Here is a 12,061-nt window from a genome sequence, read left to right as displayed (position 1 = left end):
TTCGCATCAGAAAAGATAAGATTGTCTCACTTTTTAACCATAACAACGCATTTTCGGCAACGCTCAACCCTTGATCTCTTATGGATTTTTTAAAAAGTTGGTCGTGACATCAGTTTCATACCACGAAACTTTTTCTTTTTTCTGTAAAACATGTTGAACAGTTCGAGATTTGCCTTGTAACTTGAATTCCCAACTTATAGGTCTGGATGTTAGTTTTTTGGAGTAAGCTTGTATCATTACCATGTGTTTTACAGGTACAGAAACAGAAGATTTCCTGCCTGTTCGTCTTTGTGGTCTTTATTTGCTGGGATTTTTGAGAAAGCTCTAAATGACCAATCTTTATCTATTCAGATTTGTTGTGATTTGATGTACAGCAAGTCGTGAAGTTTTTCGAACACCACTTTCGTTTTCACAAATACTTTAATTTTAGTAGTACCTGAGTGCATGACTGTAAAAATATAATGTGATGTCCCCAATTGTTTACTGAGCCTTTATAGTGTTATGTAATGCAGTGCACAGAACAAAAAATAAGCAAATTTTGCTTTTTAGAAACCACAAATTTAATTGTCTTTACAATTTCGTCCAAATAACAGGGATGTTTAAATTCAAACTTCATTGTATGAATATGAAATTTCTCTGTTATTTCCAATAAAAGTGCTAAAAAATGTCCTTTACCATTAATTTCTAGCCATAAAATTTCCATAACTTTCCGACGAAATGCAGCCAAGATCTGGGGATTTTTCTTTTGTCCTTATAATTTTGACCAACACTGTATATCTAATGTATTTAATGCTAAAGACTGCTTCTACAATCTTGGTTCTCAATAGGATTCGACCGATGCATCAGCGCCAATGGTTCAACAATTTATCCATCGGCATTAGAGGCCAATGCTGACTTGGAGGAAACAGCCCATCGGCTTTAAAAAACATCAAAAAGCCGATGGAATTGGCCGATGTTTTCGAAAAAAAAAGGACCTTTTTCATGTTTTACTTTTTAATACAAAGTAGCGGGAGTTATCGTTTTCATATAAAATTTTTTGCTTGAATTTCAGTCACCCCTGAAAGAATTTTTAACACCGCATTCAGGTACAAACAGGTAAATTACTGCGTTGTTTTCTTCGACTGGATGTACGTATGTATCTCTCATTAATCATAAATCTAAAATGTTAAGCTGTAGAAGGTTAAAATTTTGTATGTGGGTTCTGCATACAAAGTTGGAGTCAGAGTTGGATGTTTCAAAATCCAGGAGTTGGGGTCGGAGTCGGACATTTTCCTCCCAAATCCGCAGCCCTGGTTAAAATATAAAAAAGTGGGAGTGTAAAAATAAAAAAGTTGGGGAACTTCGTCCCCCAGTATCCTTCCTCGACTTTACCACAGGATTGTAGTGGATAGAATTTTAAAATAAAAATAGTAATGTTAATTCATGTTTATATGAAAAATAAGGAAACTTCCTCATTTCATTGTGAGAAAATGAAGAGGTCTTAGGTTTGCGTAGGTCCTCATGCCATTGGCTTATAAAGAGAAAGAGCCACCAAAAATATAGTTCGCAACCATTGATGTCATACATTTTAGATTGAAAGCATCAAGGTCAGGGCTAAAAAGTTTTTGCACTATTGGGCTAAATCCAGAACTAAATTGTATTTATTGCCTGTTTTAAACACTTTTTGAAATTGTTGTTTGTTTTGAGATAATAGAACACTGATGAAGCTACTGAACATAATAATTTGAGAATTCAGGTTCTACATTTTACCTTTTTGTTTGTTACCCTACTTTTAGTGAAGAAAGGATAATCTCCATGTTTTTAGTATAATATATTTTATGCTACTCTTTTTATTTTCTGAAATTTAGTGCATAACTTGTGGAATTCTGTGTTATATTTATTTTATACTTTCTGATTTGTACTGTTATCGTTTAAATTTAAAATCAATATTGTACCTTTTCTGTTGTAACGTATTTTGAATTATCAAGTGTTTCAACTTGTAAAGCTAATGACAGAAATAGGAGGTAAATTGACATAATTAGTTTAAATGATGGATTCAATTAATAATGTTCATTAATAATGTGTGGATTATTATTAGCACAATTCATTTGTTTTTATAACATGTCTTGTAGTGGCAAATGTTTATTTATTTATTTATGTTTTCAGCTTCACGGCTTGGTCTTTACGCTGTGGGTAGTGTAACATTATCTGGTGATAAAATAGATTGCATGGGTGATGATGACCTTTCTCGAATTATCAATGCTGTTTCTATTTTTTACCGAGTGGGACCAGGTCACAAACTTCGGATTGTTAAGGTAATGTTTGTAATCCATGTGTATGCTGTTTTTTAACACTTTTTAAAATTTAGTATATTGATTACAACTAAATTAATTTTCGCAATGGGTTGATTTTTTCCCCCCTTCTTATCTGGTTTGAAGTAAGGTTTGCTGTTTTTTTTTACTACATTGTGTGGACATTGCTATGAAATGAGTGTTATCAACACTTTAACACTTTTATTTCAGCTGAACTTTACATTTTTGAATTTTGCAGTGTTAATAGTATTGAACCCAAAATGGGATAGAATAAAATTAAGGTATATTTGAAAAACCATGAATGTTTGAAAACTAAAGAGCTACTGCAAGAAGTAAGGAGTCATGCATACTGTGAATTCTAGTATGTTAATATCTATGTATGCTGGGGTGTAGCAAGAAGAGTTTAGGTTCATAAAAATTTAAAGGAGAAAAGTTTTAATATACACTGCCTAGTATATTTATGCAGGTACAGGCAAGGTTTGCCGATATATGTCCGATATTTATTTTGAAAATATCATGATATTTTGATATTTTTGATACTTATTTTTTCAAATATGGTATTTTCAATATAACAATTACATTAATCATAGTAATATTGTTCATTTATTATTAAAAATAAACCAAAAAGTTATGTACTTATTATATTTTTATGATGTATTGATGCATCATTAATGCAACAAAGTAATATAATTTTCCTTTTTTATTTTATATTCATAAAAAAAATGTAATGTAACAATTCATACTAAAAGTCCTTATTTAAATACTCAACGTTGGTTAGAAAAAGAGAAAATGTCTTATGACTGTGCAGCGAGAGATGCATATTTTTTTAGTTCTGAGTCATATAACTGTGTAAAACTAACTAACAGAAGAAAAATGAGTAAAAAAGCTAATGCTAAATTAATTCCATTAAAACTGAATTAAAATGTCAAATGAAATGCTAGATATAAGTAATAAAAGAAACCTTAATTTTAAGTCTACACATTGAAATAACAATATAAGAAAATAAAGAGTAATTTGAGGATGTATTTACTATTTTGAAGACTTTAGTATGTGTTGATTGAAAATATCCAATATGTATCAAAATATCGGATATTTTCGAACCCTGGCGTACAGGTATAACCAACTTTCATTCCCCTCCTTGGGAGAAAATTCCGGCTGCATTTATGAATCATTGAAACAAAGTTTATAATAATTACTTAAAAGATGCGTCATTTTGCATAGCAACAAGATTTTGAATTGTAATTAAAATTTTGTTTTTATGTTTTTAAAGATTGCTAAAAGAAAAATCATTTGTTTCCAGGCCTTGCAAAGGAATGGAGCTATTGTGGGTATGACAGGAGATGGAGTAAATGATAGTGTAGCTTTGAAAAAGGCAGATATTGGTATTGCTATGGGAAAATCTGGTACAGATGTATGCAAAGAAGCTGCAGACATGATTTTAGTGGACGATGATTTCTTTACTATAATGTAAGTTTTTAAAAAAATCTTTCGATTTTTTTCAACTTTTGATTGGTTCTGATAATCTGCAGATTTGTGAAAAATTCATTTATTTTTAAAGGGCTGCCATTGAAGAAGGCAAAGGAATATTTTATAATATTAGAAATTTTGTACGATTTCAGCTTAGCACGTAAGTTCTCTACCTATTTTTTTGTTTTTCTTCAATTCTGAATGTTCAATTATAATTTACCAATGTACATATGAAATAATTCTGAAATCTGATGAAATGTTCATTGAACTTTGTTTGGACTTCCATTAACTTTTGTAGCCTTCTCTCTTTTTATTTATTTATTGTATACTAGAGGACTATGCCCCTGCTCACTTCGCTAACCAACCCCCCTTCCCCGCCTGCAGTGAGTAAGAATTGATGATTTTAAAAGCATTTTATGAATTCATACCTCTGGGGGGAGGGGGCCTTAAGGTTAAAAAGGGTGAAACAGAGTGGAATGGCTTTCCCGGGATGTCCTGTATCCTGCCGTACCAATATTGACTTGGCAGTTCAGAGAAGATAGGGTTACAAACACACACACACACAGACAGACAAATATGCACACATTTTAATAGTATAGATTCTAGATTTGATGAGAAAACTGAAAAGTTAAATTTGTTTTGAATAAGAAATGTGATGATAAATCAAACTGTGTAGTATTTCTTTTTGCTTATTTAAAATGGATGAGCTGTAAAGAGATTATTTCATTGTTGAGAACAGGGAAGATTTTTTCTCACCTTAGGCAGACTTTCTGAGTTGGTATAAAATGTGTAATACTACTGAAAGTGTTAATGTTTGTATGAACTTTTGTTTCAGTATGAAACATTTTATAGGAAATATAACTATATCAATTTGTTCCTAATTTATAATGATTCATCCTCTTTGTATTTTTTACTTTCCAAACCATTGATATTATTATTCACCTACAATATCCTCAGCCAGTTAGTTTTACTTTATTTTTGCTGTATTTTATTTTTCATATATGAAAACTAATATATGAGGTATTTGCTCACACTTACTCTTCTTTTTAACATTTATTCATTCGTGATGATTCAACTTTTGATCTTGATATGTAATTATGTATGCATGCTGCAAGATAGCTTTAAAAATAAGCACTTTGCTTCGATAAATTATGTTTGTCATTAATTAGTTCATATTATTTATGTTGGATTTTACATATGTTGCATATTCTATTTTGTACTAATAATATCAGGTTGTAGTTTTAATTACCATAAATACATCAACTATGTTTCAGGGTTTCCGCTACGGTGGCATTTTTTGCAAAATGCAAAAATACTATCTCAATTTAAAGCCAAGCATTTTCGCTTTTTTGCTGAAATAAAAAATTAAAAGGAAAGTGCATGATCTGAGAGAGGTAGCATGAAGGACGATAGTCAACTTTTAAAAATCTTAGCTAAGATGTTTAAATTACTATTAAGTTTATTAATACCTAGTCTTAATGAGCATTAAGTCTCTCTAATAAATCCATTATTGGGAGGAGGGGCTTGCAAAGTTTTAAAAACCAAATGTGTTTTCTTAATGCTAAGCATGCCAAGATTTTTTATTTTACATTTAAATAAAACAGCCATTGATACCAATGGAAATTTGAATTTAATTTTCAACTGAAGATGAAATGCTAAGTGCCTTTTGATGGATATGAGAACGTGAAACATTTCAGCATTGTGCTAAAACTCTTATTTCCATTTTAGCTTTTGTGCTTAAGAACTTTTGAACTCAGTCTAAACTCGTCTATGTTTATGATTTTATATTAGTGTTTGTACTTTATTTTTTGTAACTCATCTCTTTTTGGAGCACTTGTCAAACTAGATTTGATGAAATTTTCATTGATACCAAACTCATCATTGCATGTTCGGATTTTCATTTCATTTATTTTTAAGAGTTACAGAAATTACCTTTTAAAGTAAGATTTGAAAATGGCATACTATTGTTTTTCGAACCAATATTCATTATTTACTATTTTACAGGAGTATTGCTGCTCTTTCTTTGGTGGCCGTTTCTACCCTAATGCATATACCCAACCCATTAAATGCCATGCAGATTTTATGGATCAATATTATAATGGATGGACCACCAGCTCAGAGGTTTGTTTGCAATCAACTTCATTTTTAATGATTTAGGGTTGTTTAAGTAATCAAAATATTTTGTTGTATGAATGACAAAACTACAGTAAAAAATTTATGACATGTCACGAAATTTCATCTATGATTAGCAGACAAACCAGTAAATGAACTGCTCTTAATTTTAATCTTTAAGTTATGAGGTTTCATACATTTCTTCTTATATGAATTAGCAGAAAGGACTTCTTTCAGTACTTATCCCAAAAGAAAATAACTGGCAAATGCTGTTTGCCTACTGGTTGGGAGGAGAGGGTCATTCGCTGGGTCGGTGCTTTTTGTTTTCATTTCATTCTCCCCAAAAACCTGCAGAGCTATTCAAGATTTCCAAGCTTTTTCTAAATAATTACACATATCAATTAAAATTTTTCTATTTTCATATACTATATACAGTACAGTCTCAAAAATCGAGTTAATTGGGGCTCGTGTCACCTTGGATTATCCGAAAATTCTTCCAGATTAAAAATTGACACTATTCGTACGACATAGGGGGGACACGTTTTACTTCCTTGTGCAAAGAAAAAGAAGTATTTTCTTCATGCAAAATTTATTACTCAAATTTCAACTTAAATTTATGCTTTAATTGCGTCTAAACTAGTTATGATTTTAGTTTTTCACAATATAAGTGTGAATTTATGTGCGCAGTTTTAAGCAACCAAATCATGCATTTTGACTGCGCCCGATACCATTTCGACAAGTTTTCTGTATCTATCAGAGTGCGTATGCACGAGATGTATCTTGCATAAGGCAAAAGCGGTTAGTTGTGAAAAATTTCCTTTTTGAAACTTATGTGGCGTCGAGTTGTGCACCTACTTTTTTATTACAAACAGATACTCCAAAAGGGATGTTTACACGTTTTTTTTTTTTAGAAAATCAATGTCAATTTTGCGTATCAAATTATTACCTCCAAGGCATCTTTGAATACATATCTTGGAGTTGTGATACCTATCTTTTAGTCAAATATTTCATGTCTCTTCGGAGTTATTAAAACAAACTTCTCAATGTCATTTCCTTATTTCCTGTTGGAAGTTAATTAGTTTGACTGAAGCAAAATTTTTATTTCCAAATTTCAATGAAAATATTTTTTGAACGGCTGAAAAATTAAATTTAAAATATGAATGAAGCACCTCAGATTAAGCGGAAGCTTCGAATTTTCGAGACTCAGATTTTTGACTCTACTGTACTTAGTTTTTTAATGTGATGTTATGAATTTCCAAAAGTGAAATTGCGCCTTAGTATTAATCTCTGCCCAGTCTACTTTACATTACTCATTCAGATATATCCTGCTTCTTCTCTGTTCCTCAATAATTAAAGGTTAAAAAAAAAGTTCGCTTTAAATTCAAGACCATTGAAGTATTAAAAATATTGCATTTTTTAAGGAATTCTTTTTTCTCTTTTAAAAAATAAAACAGGAAAGTTTTTCTGTTAAACAGAATTCACTGCTGACAAGTTGTGAAAAATTCTTATGAAATAAAAAAAAAATGATTAACTTTTTTGATTGAAAAAAGCAGTTGGTAAGCCATTTTTTTTTTTTTTTTTTTATAGTGGAGGAAAAAATGGTTAAATTTTAGCTTCTGTACGATTTTGGTGATACAAATATGGAAGTTAGTTTTTTTTGCAAGATATTGCCGTCAGGAAAATGAATTTAAATGTTGCCAACTCCAAAACTAACAATTTGGTCATGATTGCTGATCAATCGGTGCATCCCTAGTTGTAATGTCAGTTTAAGTTGGCAACACTGGATACAGTTGATTGTATAATTTAATGATTCTGAATTTACCAATCGGAAGCAAAGCTACTCTCTGAGTACTGATCTGAAATTGTTGAAATCTCTCAACCTACAATGTAATGTTTTAATGCAGTTTAACAAATTATAAGAATCTTGTGATGGTATGAAATAAAAATATGGATTTTCAGACGTTTGTAATTTATTTTCACCTTCCACTGCTTGTGTTAAAACACTTTATTTTGCATCCCATTCCTGACATGGTACAAGGTTTTAATGTCAAAATATTTCATTAATGTCTAGTACATAGTGACCCAAGTTGAGCTGCGACCTTGAGAATGTTTGTCTCCTTTTGGGGTCTTATGGAAGGGTAATTGGCGCTGGCTTGAATTGGGTTACTTATGTAGCAGTTTTGTAAAAGTGTTCCAACTCAAATTTGCGCCAAACCACATACCGTTTTCACTGAGCTTTGCAAAAAGCAAGCTTCAACTTATCAGGTCCATCTTAATATATAAAAATCTTCTGTGCGGACATTTGTCACCATAAGGCTTTTAAACGGCTGGACCAATTTTGCTCAAATTTTTTGTGTTATTAAGTTGTGGCATGCATGGTTTCGAAGCGTGATGAATTGAATCGGAAACGATTTTGTTAATTAATTAAAACATTGGATGCTTATTCCTCTCAAATGATAAATATTTTTTTTAACCTATTGTTGAGCGAGAACTGAAATAAATATTTAACCCATTGCCAAAGGACAATGAGAAAGCCAGCTCTGCTTTTTGTAATGAAATTTCCTACTGTGATTTGTCAATAATTGAGAATAGATAAAACGTAGAGAGAGTGAAGCCTTCATTTCTTGAAAGCAGCGATTTTAGGTCCAGTGATATATTTTGAAGTAAAGTACTGGAAGAAATCGGGTTTCTTTCACTAGGTTCACGCAAAAGGCGTATTTTTCATCGTAGTTAAACCAAAGACCATGTGACCGGATCGGTGCTTTAGGTTTTGCTAACCAAATGATCGGATAGTACGTTACATAACAACATTTGTTTCTCGGCTTAAATCCATCTGAGTTTTGGCACCAATAGCAAGAATACTTAAAGGATTATCAAACTAATCAGTACATTATTAAAAGAAAAGATGGTGGAATTTGAAGATGAAACAAATTTTATTTTCGTCCAGATAAATTATAACAGAGTAGTTCTGTATACACAAGATCAGTGCAGTGGAAGATTTTTAGCTTTGGTGGAAAGAACAAATTAGGCAAATATATGAAGTTTTCGTTCAAAAGATGGGATCGCAAATCGGTCGGAGTTTGCTTCGCTCACTGATCGGCTAGATTACAGAAACGTGGTGGCTTGGCGACATTCGCCATAACAATACAGTTGTGTGATTATTTGTTTACTATTGTTAATGTAATTTATTGTATTTTTTTGTTCATTTGGTGAAATATTTGGAATTGCAAAGAATTGTTTTTGGTTTTTAAAGAGTGTTTAGTCATTTTAGTTGACTAACGTTTTTATTTTACATCAGGAGGAGGGGGGGGGGGGTGATTTTCGCTTATTCAGGGTACTGTTTTTATCTTTATCATTTTTTTTAAATGATATCCATTCGATTGTTTTATTTTTTGTTCATATGAGTGGCGTTGCAACGGGATTTCCCGTTTTTTCTACATGGGTAGTTAGTTTTTTATACTTAATATCGGAGGATGAATTTTATCCTTTAGGCCCAATATCCTCAAACATCTTCGTCAGACCCTGATTATCAATTTATTCTATATTTTTAAGGATGCTTTTCCCATGTGTATATAGATCATTCTAAATACTGTGATTAAAAACACTACTTTCTCCATTAATAGTTTTGCTTACTTTGCAGCTTAGGTGTAGAACCTGTCGACCATGATGTTCTGAAACAGCCTCCTCGGAATGTAAAAGAGCCCATGATCACAAGAGAGCTTATCATTAATGTCATCATGTCAGCTCTTATCATTATCACAGGAACCATGTGGATATTTAGAAGAGAGGTAATATTTTTTACTTTTAAAGTTCAAACTTAGTTGAAAATTGTAAATTTGCAGCTGTAAAAGCTTGGTCTTCGTCTTTTGTTCTTTTTAATAAGGGTTTTTTTCAAGGCAGTCAAAGATGTTTTATTCTTTTCAATCTTTCCGGGTTGATGTTCTGAAATTCTGCTGATTTTTCATTATTTTTATTTCTCCTCTTGACTTTAAAATTTTGAAGGCGATTCATTCCTAACTTTTTTCCTAGCGGAGAAACATGTTGGGGAATCATATTTATAACATAAAAGGAAATAGCAGTGTGTTTTTGCTCCACGTGCTCTGTACTGCGTATTATTGTAGAAATTATAACAAACATAGTAAAATAAAGAGCAAACTCTGAAAGATTGCTTCCCAAGGGCAGGTAAACAGTGTCATTTTGGAGGGAGATCCTTCCTCTCAATGTATAATCAAATTCGCGTACGATGAACTCGCTTAAAATGAAGATCTACTGTACTGCATTTGTCGGAAGCAATGTTACATGTCGTTCACTGTAGTTACTTATAAAGTTTGCAGTCAATGTTAAATAACTTATCAAGAGCTTACTATATTTTCCCAACAAAATGAGCAGAAATAAAATATTTATTCTTCAAGAAGGGAAGTAAATTTCTATAAAAATTTGTATTTAGAAACTCATCTATAAAAATGGTAAGTATAGTAAACAATTCAAAAGGTGCTTAACTGGATAAATTAGACAATACATTATATTGAAGTTATGTAGTTATACTTAAATTCAAAAGATCTAGGTTATATCACAAACTTATTTAGTTTTTTTTTTTGTAAAAAACAATAAAATAGGGGACATTATTTGCCCAGAAACACGAATGATTGTGAATCAAGGTAGTACATCGGTCAGGCTAAATGTAGATATCATGGGCATGGCCCGAATGCTAGATTCAGTTAGTTGTCTCATCCAAAATTGTAGATTGAGAGGTTAAACCAGTTGTGTCCTACACATGTATTTGCATTCTTCAAGTTGTGCACGTTTTGTATAACTTGAAACGGATTTGTCAAACCCTGGAATGGTTTGAAGACTGCATGATCTTGTTTACAATTGGCACAGGCTATTGAAACGTAAATCATAGGTTAGGGGTTAATGGAGGAATTAGTTTTCTAGCAAGTAATCTGTGACTACTTCACTCTAAAATGGGTTAATGGAGGCTTTTGTTTTCTTGAAAGTTATCTGTGATTGCAAAACATTTATTGTCAAAAAAAATGTTGATTACTTTATTATTATTATTATTATTATTTATTTTCTTCTTTCTTTTCAGATGAGTGATATGATGGTTACTAGACGAGATACAACTATGACCTTCACATGTTTTGTATTTTTTGACATGTTCAATGCTCTTAGTTGCAGATCTCAGGTAAAATGTTTTTGTAGCTAAAGTTTCATTCTAGCAGTTGTTCTTTCAAGGGTGTATGTCCCCCCGCCCTCCAAATGTGATGGCACACCCCCTCAAATGCTACAAAGCAGCCCCACCCCAAGGACCAGAATATCCCAAAAGTTAAAAAAATGAGATTGAATCCCCTCTGGAATTAACAACCCCTAAAAATTTAAATGGTGCAGTCGGTGCCAAGCTTGTAATGGCGTCCTCTTGAGCACCCTTGGAGGTTATTTCATTAGTATTTTTCAAGTACAGTTCCTTTAACGTAGACTCTTCGTTTTGTTGTTTTCAGACCAAATCTATTTTCACCATTGGACTCTGTAGCAATCGCATGTTCCTATTGGCTGTCACAGGATCAGTTGTTGGACAGTTACTTGTAATTTATTTTGCCCCATTACAGAGGATATTTCAGACGGAAGCTTTGCCATTATCAGGTATTTATTTTTATTGTAATGCTTTGGTTTTAGAGTTTAATTTCGCAAATAGTATGGATAGAAACATATTTTAAAATAAAATGCTTTTGTTTATGTTGTAACATGCTTTTTTCTGTTATTACAGATATTTTAATGCTTGTTGCTCTCACATCATCTGTTTTTGTTGTGTCTGAAGTTAAGAAAATGATCGAAAGAACAATCCTTCGTAAACAGACTGAAAAACAGTTCTTTGACTCTGATTATGTTTAATGACATTCAATCCATAATTTTTTAACTTTAATTGCAATGTAATGTGCATAATTCGTTTGTTAGTGAGGCTCTTTCATGTTCATCTTTTTTTTTTATAAGATAGGTGAAGTGAAACAGTAATCTCAAATTCTGGGCTAACTTCATACAATTCAGTCTTTTCCCTTAAGTTATGTAAAACAATTTGGTTATAATTTATATTAAGGTAAACACACCAGTAGTGGCTAGTGCTTAATAATGCTTTAGTAGTGGCCACTTCAAGGTTTGTATTCAAAAATATAGGATTTCAGGTTTCCCAATGAGTT

The 12,061-nt window shown here is 31.8% G+C and overlaps 1 protein-coding gene across 1 annotated transcript in view; it reads left to right on the top strand.

Moving 5' to 3' along the window:
- The window catches only part of LOC129225129 (calcium-transporting ATPase type 2C member 1-like), a 43,327-nt gene extending 31,558 nt beyond the window's left edge, over window positions 1-11,769 (top strand). Inside the window, exons 15-22 of the mRNA XM_054859689.1 lie at window positions 2,146-2,294; window positions 3,592-3,758; window positions 3,850-3,918; window positions 5,763-5,879; window positions 9,511-9,658; window positions 10,960-11,055; window positions 11,369-11,510; window positions 11,635-11,769. Coding sequence (XP_054715664.1) covers window positions 2,146-2,294; window positions 3,592-3,758; window positions 3,850-3,918; window positions 5,763-5,879; window positions 9,511-9,658; window positions 10,960-11,055; window positions 11,369-11,510; window positions 11,635-11,759 — 1,013 coding nt within the window. The 3' untranslated portion in view covers window positions 11,760-11,769. The remainder of the gene's footprint in view (window positions 1-2,145; window positions 2,295-3,591; window positions 3,759-3,849; window positions 3,919-5,762; window positions 5,880-9,510; window positions 9,659-10,959; window positions 11,056-11,368; window positions 11,511-11,634) is intronic.
- The last annotated feature ends 292 nt before the right edge of the window (window positions 11,770-12,061 follow it).

The sequence above is a fragment of the Uloborus diversus genome, chromosome 6 (assembly GCF_026930045.1).
Source record: "Uloborus diversus isolate 005 chromosome 6, Udiv.v.3.1, whole genome shotgun sequence".
NCBI classification, from domain to species: domain Eukaryota; kingdom Metazoa; phylum Arthropoda; class Arachnida; order Araneae; family Uloboridae; genus Uloborus; species Uloborus diversus.
Note: the sequence above shows the minus strand (reverse complement) of the source record. Positions and strands in the feature narration are given on the sequence as shown.